The sequence below is a fragment of the Antechinus flavipes genome, chromosome 2, assembly GCF_016432865.1.
Source record: "Antechinus flavipes isolate AdamAnt ecotype Samford, QLD, Australia chromosome 2, AdamAnt_v2, whole genome shotgun sequence".
In the NCBI taxonomy this organism is placed as follows: Eukaryota; Metazoa; Chordata; class Mammalia; order Dasyuromorphia; family Dasyuridae; genus Antechinus; species Antechinus flavipes.
Window position 1 is genome coordinate 372,934,593 of NC_067399.1, and position 15,477 is coordinate 372,950,069.

The 15,477-nt window shown below is 41.6% G+C and overlaps 1 protein-coding gene across 2 annotated transcripts; it reads left to right on the plus strand.

Moving 5' to 3' along the window:
• The first annotated feature begins 565 nt into the window (after positions 1 to 565).
• Positions 566 to 13,726, plus strand: ANKRD9 (ankyrin repeat domain 9). Of its 2 annotated transcripts, none has more exons than XM_051978331.1 (2): positions 566 to 664; positions 12,355 to 13,726. In XM_051978331.1, the coding sequence occupies exon 2, from the start codon at positions 12,427 to 12,429 to the stop codon at positions 13,333 to 13,335; it is 909 nt and encodes a 302-aa protein (XP_051834291.1). In that variant the 5' UTR covers positions 566 to 664; positions 12,355 to 12,426; the 3' UTR covers positions 13,336 to 13,726. The 2 variants fall into 2 exon arrangements, with proteins under 2 accessions (XP_051834291.1, XP_051834292.1); XM_051978332.1 differs by lacking the exon at positions 566 to 664 and adding an exon at positions 1,320 to 1,441.
• The last annotated feature ends 1,751 nt before the right edge of the window (positions 13,727 to 15,477 follow it).

A 15,477-nucleotide genomic window follows, 5' to 3' on the forward strand; every position in this document is an offset into this window, starting at 1 on the left:
CGGGGTTAGCCCAGGGGAGCCGAATCCCCTGCTTGCCACGGCTTGGGAAAAACCCCTCGCGAATCCGGAGGGGGAAGCCAAGGAGTCTGGGGACCTTGCACACTATGGGCCTCTCCCTCATCCCCAATATCCAGCTGGGGAGGCGGAGTCTGGGGCAGGATTCCCGGCTGCCTGGAGAGCTGAAGCGTTTTAGGAGATCAACTTTCCAAACCACAGTGTCGGCTTTCACCTCCCTAGGGCTCCCAGGCTCCCGGCGGCCAGACAAGTTTCCCCGAACTTTTCCTCCCTCTCCGTTCCACCCACCTCTCTCCTCTTTCCCCCCACCCCGCCCCGCGCCCTGTGACGCACATAATGGTGCAGGGCCCCGTCCCCGGGGCCGCGGCCAATGGGCAGCCGAGGGGGTCCCTGGCGAGGACCAATCAACGGCCGCTGGACAGTTCCGGGGCCCTGACCTACCCTCCGGGGCTGCAGTGCGCCGGGCGTTAAAGGCGGCATCGGCGAATCGCCTCTCCCTGCATGCCGGGGCCGGGCCAGTGCCACTGGCTGGGGACGCGCGGTTCGCGGAAGGGAACCCTGCGGGGCAGTCCCTGGGAGCCCCGGGGAGCCGAGAAGGGCCTGGCTGGGCCGGGAAGGGAGGACGCTACTGCCGCTTCCACCATCCACTGTGAGTACGGAGCCCGGTACCTTTCTTCCTCGGAGCCCAGTCAGCTCCCTTTCCCCCTGCATCTTCCCTCGGCGCCCATTTATGTGCACGGTAACATCCATGCATGCTATACGTATGTGTCCACCTGCTTCACGCAGGCACATATATGCAGAGGCGCACACTCGCTGGACCGCTCACCTCCGTTTCCCCCAGGCAGCTAGACACACCTCCAGACAGCCACTACGGCAGACTCAGCCCCTGGATAGCCCCGACCCGGAGTCGTTCCTTTCCTGGTCCTGGCCCCTTCCCACTACCGTATAACCCCCCTCCCCTGTCCTAGCTGTCTGTCCCCGGAGCTCATCCAGAGACCTGGGCTGGAGCCAGAGCCGAAACCAGTCCTTCCCTTCCCCCTCTCAACCCCCCACGCTCTCTTCGAGAGGAATCTGCAGACCCGCTTGCTGGCTGGGTGAGCCTTGTGCTTCTCGGGGTACAGGGGGAGCCCCTAGACATAACGTTTCTTCCTCCTCAAACTGGCCAGGAAAATGAATAATGATTCAATGAGAAGAGCCTTTCCCTCTTCCCCTCCCCCTCCCCTACTGATATCTGTGCACCACACACCATATAGTATATCTGTATATCTTGCACACCATTTAGCATATCCATATCTGGCAAAGAAAGTGGGTAGCCTAGACCTATGTCCGTTATGCCCCACCAGTATCCAGTAATGTCAAAGAAGTCTGGAAGAAGGGGGGAACCAGCACTTTCTCCCCTCCCTCCCCTTTTCAGGATTTACTGAAGGTAATTGATGGGGTTGCTGGAGGGAGAGGGGGGGGACTTAGATGGATGAGATCATTGATTACTAAAGCATGTAGTATAAATACCATGTAATATATCTTTGTTGTGTATAAGGTATTTTTATAAGGTGTTCTTTGTGAAAGATAGACAAAACATAACCATTCACATTTATGTCTTCACTCACTACAAGCTTTAAGATAGATAGTTATTGTAAATATTATTATCCTCAGAAACTGATCCTTGGGGAAGTTGTGAGATACATACTAGATTGTATGCCAGGCAGTTATGCCAGGCAGTAGTGAACCCATGGCACTACAGTCTTATTTTCACTGCAGTGTTGTTTTAAGATACCATAGAGATGAAATGTTTATCTATACAGTGTGCATATCGTATTACACACACATACATATAGGAGTGTGTGTGTGGGTAGTACAAAATAAGAGCCAACTTTGTCAGGAAGTCTGTCGTAAAACATAGTAGCTATGAGACCCTGGGCAAGTCACTTAACCCCTTCATGCCCTAGTTTTGAAGACAATTAGTTGCAGACTAATGGTTGATCTGCATTGGTAAAGTGAATTTTCTTCCTGGGAATGCCATGATACCAATAAGATTTATTAGTTGAAAAAGAATTAAAGTAAAGCATGCATTCCTCCATGTAATTTTAGCTGTGGCAAATACATTTGTAAGCTTATATAACATACATTTAGAATTTATCATGTAACAATTATATATGCACATAATCTTTTCAATTAGAAACAACATTGCTAGACCACTTTTAGAAGGACTTGGTCAGTATATTTTCTTACTTAGGCAACTACAGATTCACTTGTCAGAATTAAGATACAGCCTAAGGACAGTCAGCTGAATTTATGGTCAAATTTAAGACACTGCAACACAGTAGGTGCTCCAAGAATGTTTGCTGAGTTAATGATATAGTAGAAGCAGCAAACCAGGCTAGTGCTGTCATAGAACCCTCAGTCTGCCCTGGGAGATAGGACTTGACTAGATACCAATTAGATGCTAGATTACATGATATCAAAAAACAAACAATGCCCGCTCTTTAAATGTACCAGAAAACAGAATCAATGTGGGTCAGGGTGGTTCCTGCATAATGTAGGATTTGAGTTGGGCCTTGAACCCTGGGTAGGATTGATAGGAAGAGATGGACATCCTACATAGAGAGAACATAGGGAGTACAAGTTTGAGCTAGGCAGTGAAGGACCCCTACCCTTCTTGAGGACATCAGGAGGAAAGAAGGCTGGAAAGATTAAAGAGGGTCAGATTTGGAGACAGTTTAAAAGGCAGACAGAGATTATTTAACTTTAAGCACTGGATTTTGGACTCCCAGGTCTACGATTCAAATTCTGGCTTCATTTAGTACCAATTTGATCTTGGACAAGACAGTTTAACTCCTTTGTAACTCATTTTCCTTATTTTCAAAGTGAGAAAGATTGGATTAATCTGATCTCTAAATTCCATTTCAACATGATCAATCATGGTATGAAACAGGGAACTTTGGCAAATTCTGGAGCAGGGGAGTGAGAAATCTGGTAATATTGAAGTATGGGATAGACTGGAAGAGGGAAACTGAATTTAGAGAAGGCCTGGCCATCTTGCATTCAAAGAACCCCCAATCTGCTTAAAGAAATAGACACACATATGAAAAAACAAGACTTTCTTTCTGTTCCACATAATTCTTCCTTGATATTCTATCCCCATCTCCATATGTCCCATCTGTTTCTCCCCTTTCCCCCTCCTCATCTTCCTTATTCCCCCCTACCTCTTCAATTCCCAGTTCCCCTGTTTCTATTGACTAGAACTAAGTAATATCTTCTTTCCTGGTTAAACTATATTTGAGATATTATGCTCCATATTTTAAGAAGGCTATTAATAAGACAGATTATACTATATACAGAGAAGGACAGCCATGGTAAATGGATTAATCAATAACTATTTATTAAGCTCTTATGTGCTAGATATTGTGTTAAAGTGCTGATACAAGAAAAGCAGAAATTTGGTTCCTGCCATCAAAAAGCGCACATTAGAATGGGGAAGGCAACATGTCAGTACCTATGTACATGCAAGGTATAGTGTGAATAAGAGATAATCTCAGAAGGAAATCCCTAGCCATAAGGAAGAAAAGTAAACTGGGAAAGGTCTTCAGTAGTGGGTAGAATTTGAGCTTAGTCCTGTGCCCCTTCCCTTCCCCAGATAATTGGGGCTTAGTGACTTGTCCTGGGTCACAGAGATAGTAAATGTTAAACCCAGATTTGAACTCAGGTCCTCCTCTCCAGAGTGGTGCTCTATACACTGTGCTCATCCAACTATCTCTTTGAGTTAGTCTTGAAGGCAGGCAAGGAAGTCAGATTTAGGTGAGAAGAGAGAACCTGCCAATTAAGAGAGATATACAAATATTAATACTTGGACATAAAGAAAAACTGCAAGTAGGTCATTTTAGCTACATGTTAAGGAGCATTAAGGATGGGAGTTAGTAGAAGACTAGAATGGTAGGAAAGGGCCAATCTAGATTGTGAGGGTTTTAAATGACAGAGAGGATTTGGTATTGATTTGGTATAGGAGGTAGTTGGGAGCCATGGCAGTTTATTGAGGAGAGGATAACACGGTCACACTTATGCTCTAGAAAGCTCCCTTTGGCAGCTGAGTGGATGATGGATTGGGAGCAGGGAAGAGATCTGAGGCAGAAAAAAATTAGAAGGCTAGCAATAATAATAATAGTCCAAGTGTAGGATGATGAGGGCCTGTACCAGTGTGTTGACTGTGAGTAGAGAGAAGCAAATGTATGAAAAAGATATTTAGAAGGTAGAATTAAGTCTTTTGACATTGGATTGGATTTGTTGGGTACGTAAAAGTGAGGAGTTGACTCACTTGAGGATAATAACAAGGTTTACAGCCTGAGTGATCGGTATGAAAAATGAATTTTCCATGGACTTTTATCAGCCTATATGAGCGGAAAATGAAGAAGGGAAGATTTGGGTTGAGTTGTAGCGGAGAGAAGGACAGCTAGGTGGCCAAGTAGATAGTGTGTCAACCTAGAGACGGGAAGACTCATCTTCTTGAGTTCAAATCTGGCACCAGACACTTAATAGTGATGAGACCCTGGGCAAGTCACTTGTCCCTATTTGCTTCAGAGTCTCCCAGCTGTAAAATTAGCTGGAAAAAGAAATGGCAAACCACTCCATTTTCTTTGCCAAGAAAACCCCAAATAGTGTCAGTGGGGAAAGACTGAGCAGCAACCACGGTAGGGGCATAATATAGTGCAGCATTTGAATAAGGCTGCCATGCAAGAGTGATTGGGCTTTTTTTTTCTCTTGACCCCACAAGAACAAAACATGGGAGCAAAGTTTCAAACTTAAAGGTTAATTCTATTTCCACATAAAACTGCTACCAAAGCAGCAGTATGACATAGTGTTAAAATAGTTTGCCTTTTGAAATATGTTGATTCTGATATTGGGCAACTCACCATCTTTCTGCCCCAGACACCTTATTAGCCTTTCTATAGGGCTTTAAGAGTTGCAAAATGCTTGGGTAACTCTGAAATGTAGGTGATATTATTAGTCTTTTTTTGTTGTTCTGTTTTGTCTGACCAGTACTCCATTTGGGAATTTTCTTGGCAAAGAGAGTGGAGTAGTTAGCTATTTCCTTGTAAAACTTATTTTACAGATGAAAAAACTGAGACAAACAGGGACAAGTAACTTGCCCAGGGTCACACAGATAGTAAGTGTCTGAGGCCAGATTTGAACTCAAGAAGATAGTCTTCCTGACTCCAGGCCCAGTACTCAACCTGTGCCACCTGTCCTAATCTTATTTTACAGATGTGGAAGCTGAGGCAGAAGGCATTTTAAGTGACTTATCCTACTCACATGGGTAGTAAGTGAGTTTGTCTGAGACTATATGAACTTGGCTTTTCCTGACTCCAGTCCTTTATCCACTGTGCTACCTGTTTCTAGACTATTAAGTTGTAGATTTATATTGGCAGAAGAATTTCATCATGGAGGTTCCCACATCAATGAAATCATACTTCCAGTCCAAAAAAAAATACTCTTGATATAGTAGTTTACATTTTGAAGACCTTTGCATTTTATAAAATACTTCCCTTCTATATATGTATATACATATACATGTCATTTAATCTTGTTAAATGTACTATGACATCAGAGCTATCTGACAAAGAACCAAGCTGAATAGGGAGAATAATGAACTCCCTGTCACCAGAGGCGGACCTACCTCAACTAGAGGCTATTATACTTTTGTCTACAAAGGATTCTTTTCTGCATGGGAAGTTGGAATAAAGGCCCTTCTACTCTGATATCCTGCGGTTTTGTTATTTTAGTGCTTCCTCTAGCTCTTTACTCTTTGTCCTATGTTCTAAAAATCTTTTTCAACTTCAAAATGAGATATTACATGATTTGAAGAACTTTTCTTGCCCTGACATTTTATGTTCTCTAGGCAGTTGTCCTATGGGACAGGTATAGGATTTTGGGGCAAGGGGGAAGTATTAATACTAGTATGAGGGATTTGGAGGGGGGGATCCAGTTTGAATCAGGTGTAATATTAGGTGGTTTTGATTAAATGTTAGCTTGCTCTAATTGGAAGTTAATGAAGACCATGGATTGGATATTTCTATCAAATTCTTCTCAACCTAAGCTGAGGCTGAAGTGAAGGCATTTCTGGCTTCTGGTTTTCTTTATCCACCGAATCTGCTAGAGAAGGTGACATTGATTTGGAAGGACAGAGAAAGTGATAGCCAAGAAGCCTGCAAGCTAGCTTTGTTCATCCATGTCAGTCTTTCAGATTTGCTGCCCCTTCTGGAAGATTCCCCAGAGGCTGCTCAGATCAGGAAGTATAGATGAACTCAACTGCTCAAACATTTGGTCTCTGCTCAAATCAGAATAAATTATACATTCTTGATTTGCCTTTCTGCTAATTTCATCCTTCTAAATGTGAAGGATGTGATCTTTTTTCTCTCTTTTTAAATAGCATTTTATTTTTTCAAATACATACAAAGATAGTTTTCAACATTCACCTTTGTAAAACCTTGGATTCCAAATTTTAATACCCCTCTATTCCCTCCCTTTCTCTCCTAGACAGCAAGTAATTCTTCTAATGTATTTTCATATTTGTCTTGGTGGGCATGAAAAATCAGATCAAAAAGGGAAAAAAAAAAGAGAAAGAAAAAAATCCAGCAAACTAACAACAATGACAAAAAAGGTGAAAATACTATGTTGTGATCCACATCCAGTCCCCTTGGCCCTTCCTCTGGATACAGATGACTCTCTCCATCCCAAATCCATTGGAATTGCCTGGAGTCATCTCATTGTTGAAAAGAGCCAAGTCCATCACAAATGATCATCATATAATCTTGTTGCTGTATACAATGTTCTTTTGGTTCTACTCACTTCACTTAGCAAAAGATGTGACTTTATGTAAGCAACCTTGACAAGAAGAATCTATTTTCTAGTTATTTATAGAGGAGATAATAATAGTACAGTAATAGCTAACATTTATATAGTGCCTACTATGTGCTCAGGCACTATGTTAAATCCTTTACAATTATCTCATATGATCTTCACAAAAACCCTGGGAAGTAAGCACTATTATCATTCCAATTTTTCAAATGAAGAAACTGAGGCAGAATAAGTTAAGTGATTTGCCCATGATCACATAGCTAGGAAGTGTCTGAGTCTGTATTTGAACAAATCTTCTTGACTCCAGACCCAGCTCTTCATCCTTGTCATAGTCTGACATGCAATCTTGGTGATGTAAAAATCTAAAGAGTTCATTCTTATACTCCATATGACCAAAACAAAGTTCTTTCTTTTTTTTTTTTTTCTTGCTCATCTTCAAAAGTCCCTATTTGCCCTGTTGAGAGTAACACTTAGGTCCATAGTTCCTTAATAATTCCCTTAATTCACAAAGTCCCTATGTTATTCAGACCTTTATTGCTTTCTATATGGACTCTTGTCTTGCCTCCTGATTGATCTCCTTATTTCTTTTTCTCCAGTCTATTGTTTGTATGACTGCCAAGGCATAGATCGCACTATATTGTTGCTAAAAAAATAATAATAATAATAAAAACCTTTCAGTGTCTTCTTGTTAACTCAACTTGGTTTGAATTTCTCCACAATCTGGTTCCCGCTTACTTTTACAAATTTATTTTATCATATTCCCCTTTATACATAATATATTCTAGCCAATCTGGTCTAACCTGCTGTTACCCAGATTCTGCACTCCTTCTCACCCTCAGTTTCTCTGCATAGGTAAGTCTATGGTCAGGGTCTAATTACTGCTTTCTCACCTTTGCTTCCTAGAATCCCTGGTTTCCTTCAAGGATTTTTCAGCCACTTTGTTGAAATTGTTGCTCTTTTTCTTCTCCAAATACCTTTTCTTTACTTAGTAGTGTGGATGTTATGTTTATCTATACCAAAGAATGTAGCTCATTGAAGGTAGGGCCTGTTGAGTTTTTAGCCTTATGTCCACAGTCCATAGCATATTGCCTTGTATTCAGTAGGCCCTTAATGGTTGTTGAATAGAAAGGGCAAAGTCTTCAGAGTCAGGAGAACTCTGGATTCACATTCTTCTCCTGACATTTACAAGTTGTGTCCTTGGTCCTTTAGCTGCTTATTTATAAAATGTGGATAATACCACCTTGTACTAGGCTTTACAGGACTTTTGTGAAAATTAAAACAAGGTATAATGTACACTAAAATATTTTACAAACCTTAAATTGCTGTATAAAAGTTAACTATCATTACCCTGTAGCCTAAAATTCTAGAGGGAAGTCAGATGGAAAGGGAATACTATGAATATCAGAACCCTGAAGACACTGCTTCACATGCACGATTGTGATGAGTAAGAAAAGAAGAAGCTATTAGGGGACTGATGTAATATAGGAAACTCATTGATCATCAACATTTAGAAAAGACATGTTTAGAAGTTGGAAGCAAGGGCAGGGGTATCTGAAGATTAATTGATGAGACATATCAAGAGCACTAAACCTCAGAATCATTTGAAGTGGGTGACTAATCTTAAGGATCATAAAGGAGTTTTGTAGTTATATTTGGGCAAAAAACCAAAGGAATAGTGCCAATTGCAGGACTGAATGGGGTGAATATAAATGTTGAAAGAAAGCAAAACTTGTACCTTTATTTTTTTCTTAACCAAAAAGTAATTTTCCCCCCTAGGAATCTTAGCTCAATAGGGAATTATAATCTAAGATAGTGAAGAGATGGTGGTAGTAATAATAATTCTTGACATTTATGCAGTACTTTTAAGGTTTGCAAAGTTTTTTTTTTTTTTAATGCATATTCATATTTGATCCTCACAACAATCTTTTGAAATAAATTTTTCTATTTCTGTTTTACAAGGAGGAAAGTAAGGCTCAGAGAAATGAAGTGAAATGTCTAGTCTGTTGATAACATTGTTTTTTTTTTTCTAATTTTTTAAAAATATTTTATTTTATTTTATAATAACTTTATATTGACAGAATCCACGCCAGGGTAATTTTTTTTTACATTATCTCTTGCACTCACTTCTGTTCCGATTTTTCCCCTCCCTCCCTCCACCCCCTCCCCTAGATGGCAAGCAGTCCTATATATGTTAAATATGTTGCAGTATATCCTAGGTACAATATATGTTTGCAGAACCGAACAGTTCTCTTGTTGCACAGGGAGAATTGGATTCAGAAGGTAAAAATAACCCGGGAAGAAAAACAAAGATGCAAATAGTTCACATTAGTTTCGTTCTTTCTTTGGGTGTAGCTACTTCTGTCCATCATTTATCAATTGAAATTGAGTCTTTGTCAAAGAAATCCACTTCCATCAGAATACATCCTCATACAATATCGTTGTTGAAGTGTAAAGGATCACATAACATTGTAAGGACTAGAGGCAGATTTGGAATCCAGGTCCTCTTCTAAGTTCTTGTTTCCAGGGCACTTTCATTTTCTCTCAAGTTTGTGATGAGACTGTCTAGCTGTCTTGAATTGAGTTCATGACACAAGGGCTAGATGAGGACTCAAGAATGGGTGCAGTAGGAAGAATGTTATATTCTGGAGTCAGAGAACATGTGTTCAAATCACAGGCAAGTCAGTTAACTGTCCAAATCACAGGTAAATCAGTTAACCCAAATTCATCTGTCAAATGAGATGGTAGGATCTTTGGGGTCCCTTTTAGCACCAGAGCTTTAGTTCTAAAATTATTGAGCATCTCTCAGATTTTTTTTTTCTTTAACTTTCTTTCTTTCTTTTTTTTTTTTTTTTTTTTTTTTTTTTTTTTTTTTGTTGTTGTGAGGCAATTGGGGTTGTGATTTGCCCAGGGTCACACAGCTAAGAAGTGTTGTGTTTGAAGTTGGATTTGAACTCGGGTACTCCTTGACTTCAGGACTCTATCTACTATAGCATTTATCTGCCTCTCAGATTTTTTTTTTAACTGTGGAAAATTAGGCCCTATAAGATTGGAGATTGGAAAATGGTTGCTGTTGTTTTAATTTATTTAGATTTATTATTTTCTAAAGAAGGAAAGTGGGTATGGCTCTCAAATTATAAATCGAATAAGCTTGGCTTTGATTGTCAGATCAACTCTTAAGATATAATTAAGAAAAGTTTGTGAGCATTTAAAAGGGGACATGTGTGATTACTAATATCTGGTGTGAGATGAAGGGCACACGATATACTAGGACCAACATAGTTTCATTTTTTAAATTATTGACAGGTTAAACTAAACCAAAGCAAAGAGGCATAATGTAGTGAATAGGAGGCTGGTTTTAGAATCAGGAAGGTCTGGATATATCTATACACATGAAATCAGAAGCTTCATAAAGGCAAACATGTTTAGAGATGCAGAAGGATTTTCACAGATCTGCATTTCATTAAGGCTTTGAACAATGTCTTTTTTTATCTTTGTACACAATATGAATGGATATGGGATAGCTGATAATTTTTATACATAAAATATATACTTACATTCATTAACAACTGGTTGAATGAGCAGGCTTAAAGAGTTATTGGAAGAACTAGAAGGTCCTTAATGCCTTGGTAATCTCAAAATTTTTATCAGGGACTTGAATGAAACAGATTATCTGGTGGGCTTATCTGATTTATAGATATATGACTGAAAGTCAGGAAAGCCGACTCACATGGATGTCACAGGACCAAAAGATCTCAATGAGAATAATGGGTTTATTCTGAGCAAGGGAAAATTTGGTAAGAGCAAATAGACACTTAACACAGCTGATTTTTGGAATCTATGTACAATCTTAGGGAGTGTGGTTAGATGAGAATCTGGGTAAAGACAATCTGGTAGATCTTTGTAGGCATATGAAGTCAGTGCTGTGACATGGCAGCCAGCTAGCCCTTGATCTCAGATTTCAGGTTGTATTCATAGAGACATGATGTCCTGTTTGATAAGTCCACATCTGGACTCATACTTTTTTCAGTAGGGGTGAGTCTATAAATCTTTCCAAACTTAGAACATTGTCTTTCCCATCCTCTCACAACAACTAGGGTGGAGATATAGGGATTAGTATTTCCATTTTACATGTTAGGAGACTGAAGCTCAAGAATGAGCAAGAGATTTGACTTTACCAAGGTAAAGTTGAGGCATGGATGACTCCCAGTCCATGGCCCTTTATGCAATTACATGACTAAGTGAATCAGCATCCATTGTATACAAGAGGAATGAGATGATCAGATGCTGGTTAGAGAAAAAGGTGGATCCTCATGATTCTTTGCAATACTTGTTTTAAATGCAGAACATGGCAGATAATAAAGCACTCAGCACAGTGCCTGGCATATAGAAGGTACAATATATTTGCTTATTCACCTCCCTCTTCTCTTGCTGGTGGAAAGACTTTGAGCTTGGAGATGCCATAAGCCAGGAATAACCAGTTTTAGTCTTTGGGGGAGCGTATGTGGGAGCCATCTAGTATAAACAGATGTATAAATGGGAGCCATCTAGTATAAACAGATGTATAAATGGGTGAAGAATGTACAAACTAAAGTGGGGGGGTGGAGAGGGAGGAGAGGTGTACTGCATTCTGAGAACACTGAACCGATAGAACTAGGCCACAAAAGAATTTATGGTTTGTATTTATGGGGAGAGAGAAACATGGACCTGAACAAGGCTTGAGAAGACATCTCTTCTTGGATTGATAAGGGAATGTGTTTTGAAGGAGATGGAATTTGGGGAATTATTTTTAATGAAGCAGCAAAAACATTAAGTATCTATGATATGCTAGCCACAGTACTAAGTACTGGGGAGACAGAAAGAGGCAAAAGGTAGTCCCTGCTCTTTAGAAATTTATAATCTAATGAAAGAAAAAAATCCAGCTTAGAGGAAATGGTAGGAAGGAGATAATTTCAGGCATGTAATTTTCATTTTCAATAAAAGCCAGGTATGAGAGGAAAAGAATGGTTGTAAATTTGTGAAATCATTTAAGTGGCCCGTCATTAATCCTGTGATAAACCCTGGGCTTTACTCTGGTAGGGGCCTGAATGGATCCATCCTTTGACAATAGTGTTTTTTTTTGTTTTTTTTTTTTTGGCCAGGCAATTGGGGTTAAATGACTTGCCCAGAGTCACACAGCCAGGAAATGTTAAGTATCAAAATCCAGATTTGATGATTATTGTCTTTTAAAAAAGAAACTGAGGGGAGATGAGGCTGAACCATTATATGAATAAAGCTTTAATGGTGCAATTTTAGCACAGAAAGGACAATGATAGGGCAAAGAGATGTTTTCTGTTCCTCAAATCTCACCACATAAATACTTGCCATTTTGCTTATGTGTAAAGCCTGTTGTGAAGGTGCATGTGCTAGGACTTCAAAGTCACTTTGTGGGGGAAGGGAGGATGGTTTTTACAATGCTCCTGGGTTGACTCAGCTGTCTTTTCCTTCCCTCAGGCCTGTCCACACTCTCCCAGCCCCCATGCCGTGGGCGCCCTGTGGCTCCCTTTGTGACACCAGTCCCCAGCCATGCCCTGGGATGTCAAGCGACAGGGTGGTGGCCTTGACGGGCCATCGCAGTCCCGGGCCCAGAAACAATGCAAGAAGTCATCCTTTGCTTTCTACCAGGCAGTGAGGGACTTACTGCCTGTGTGGTTCCTGGAGGACATGCGTGCCACAGAGGCTTTCCATTGGGAGGAAGGTGGACGAGCCAGCACCTACTCGCCCTCTGAGGCCCTGCTGTACGCTCTGGTCCACGACCACCAGCCCTACGCCCACTACTTGTTGGCCAAGTTCCCGCGGGAGGCTCTGGCAGTACCTAGCCGCAATTTCAGTTGCTGTCAGTCTTCATCACCACACCTGGCCTTGGCTGTCCGATATAACCGTGTACATATCCTACGCCGCATCTTGCGGACCATCCGTGACTTCCCAGATGAGGAACGTGCGCACTACCTGGACCGCAGGGGCTGCAGTCGTGTGGAGGAAGGCAAGACTTCTGTGCACGTTGCCTGTGAGCTGGCCCGCCCTGAGTGCCTCTTTTTACTGTTGGGCCATGGTGCTTCCCCTGGGCTGTGCGACGGTGCTGGCAACACTCCCCTGGACCTGCTGCTCCGGCGGGTCGGGCAGGATGCGACAGCCACAGCCACAGCTCCTACAGCTTGTGATCCTCTGGCCCTGCTTGATTTGCTCTTCCTCTACATGCCCCCAGGTTCCGCATCTCCCATGCAGAGGGAGCTGCTAGGTGACCGCGTCCGCTGGCAACGCCTTCTCGGGGAGGAAAAGTTCCAGTGGCTCGCTGGTCTGGCCCCACCATCTCTATTTGCCCGGGCCATGCAGGCCCTGGTGAGGTCCATCTCACCCCGGCGCTTCCCCGAAGCCCTAGATGAACTGCCTCTCCCACCATTTCTCCAACCCTTGGACTTAAAGTTGAAAAGTTAGGGGCTTGAGTGGACAGATGCCTACCATCGTAGCTGCTACCGGAGTGTTGCAATGGACTTCTGTGTGCGTGCGTGCGTGTGTGCGTGCGTGTGTTGGGTGCATGTGTGCAATGGGAATGCATGTGATATCCTTCTGCTGGAGGCAGGTACTAAGCACTTGTTTTATGAAAACTATTTTTCAGAGTTGTCTCTGGCACTTTACATACGTATGGAGATTCTATATCTACAGCTATAATGCACTCTATATTTTGTTTAAAAAAACCAAACAGCTGACAAGCTGTCCCTGGAGCTTTAGGGGGATTCACACCAGCGGTTAGGGGACTGAAATGTAACTGAGGCTGTAAGTCTGCTGCTGTGGTAGGAGGAGCAATAAACACTGGGAATCTACATCATCACTGCCTGTTCTCTGAAGGTTTCTTGGTTCTGCTCATCTGGAAAAAAAGGGAGGATGGGCAGGGGAAGGAAGAGGGAGGAGAGAAAGAATGGATAAGTAGGGAAAGGGCTGGAGAAAGCAGGGGCCTAGGAAGGAGGAAGATTAAGACTTTAAAAGAACCAGTAGTCTGAGTCATGAAGGGGACTGTGTAGGAGTTGTTCGGGAGCCTTGTGGGCATCACACAGTCACAGCTCTCTGAATCACTGGTATTACTGGTTGAATATTCATTTGATTCTTCCTAGCTACCTCCCACCTCTGTCTAGACACTCTGGACATAAGCAAGATTCAGCAGAAGGGAGTCCTTGGATGGGAGTCAGGACACTGGTTTCTGTCCCTTCTTCAGCCACTGAGTTCACCTTGGGAAAAGTCCTTTTCCCTTTCTGGACCTGGATTTTATAAGCTATAAAATGGTTTGTTTTTGTCATTTTAAGGCTCCTCCTAGTTGTGACACTCATGTTCTGTGTTTGATGATAACCAAAACATCTTCATTGAGGCTTCGCCCATCCTCCTTGCCTATCCTGTTCCTAAATCCTTTATGAGACACACAGAAGGGAGAGTCTTAGGTCCTATCTTGGAAGTTCTCAGACTGGCAAAGGAAAACAATATTCATGCCCAGAATAAAGTCATCAGCAATCCATTCTTTGCTAAGTGCCAAGTCAAAGATCCAGCTAATCGGTGCTGTGGGAGTTCAGAGAATAGACTATTACCTTGCCCAAGGAAGTCTTGCTGGAAGAGAAGGATCTTGACCCTCTGAAAATTTAAAGCTAAAAAGGTTTTAGAAAGGCAGGCATCTTGGTTAAAGGAACAGGGTGAACTTATTTATGGAGATGGGAGAGGAACAAGATACGTAGAGGAGGGGAGGATATGGAATGAATGAAAAAAAACATTTTTTAAAGCCCTAAGATGTGCTAGATACTGGGAATACAAATAAGAGAAATGAAGATGGTCTTTCCCTCAAGGAGTTTACTAATAGAGGGCAACACCACCACGGAGTCATAGCCAGGGATGAAAGGGATATTTTGTTTTGGAGAGTAGATTTAAGATTCAAACCCACTTATTCTGAACCCAAAATATAGTTTTTTTCCATTATATCCTGCTACCCCTTCAGAAGCCTTGATCTATTTTTATGGTTACTCAGCTCTCTAGTATCCTAGCACCTGGAGAATCAACAACCTGTTATATTTTTATATTTATTTGTATGTATATGTAAACACACACACACACACACACACACACACACACACACACACACACACACACACACAGGTTTTCCAGGGAAAGTATTTTCCAATGTGTGGGTCATAGAGGCCCCTCATCCCTTTTCTGTTCACTTTCTAGTCATAAAAATGGAACATGCCTCCTTTGTCCTATTATGCATCCTGACTAAGATTTATAGAGCACCTGATATATCCCATTTATCCTGGACATGTGATCTTCCCAAGCAATTTAATTCAACAAATGTTAAAACACCTACTATACATGTACAGTATGGGATACAAATATGAAAACACAGTCTATATACTCAAGAAACTTATTTAAAATACTGTAGTATTCTCTCTAAAAGAGAAAAGGTAGGATGGTGAGAAGAATGCTGTATTTGGAGTCAAGAGCCCTGGAATTCAGCTCTGACTTTTTCACCTTTCTGACCTTACTTGGGGGAAAGGCTGTTGGATTAAATCTTCTCCAAGAATTCTTCCAACTTTAACATTC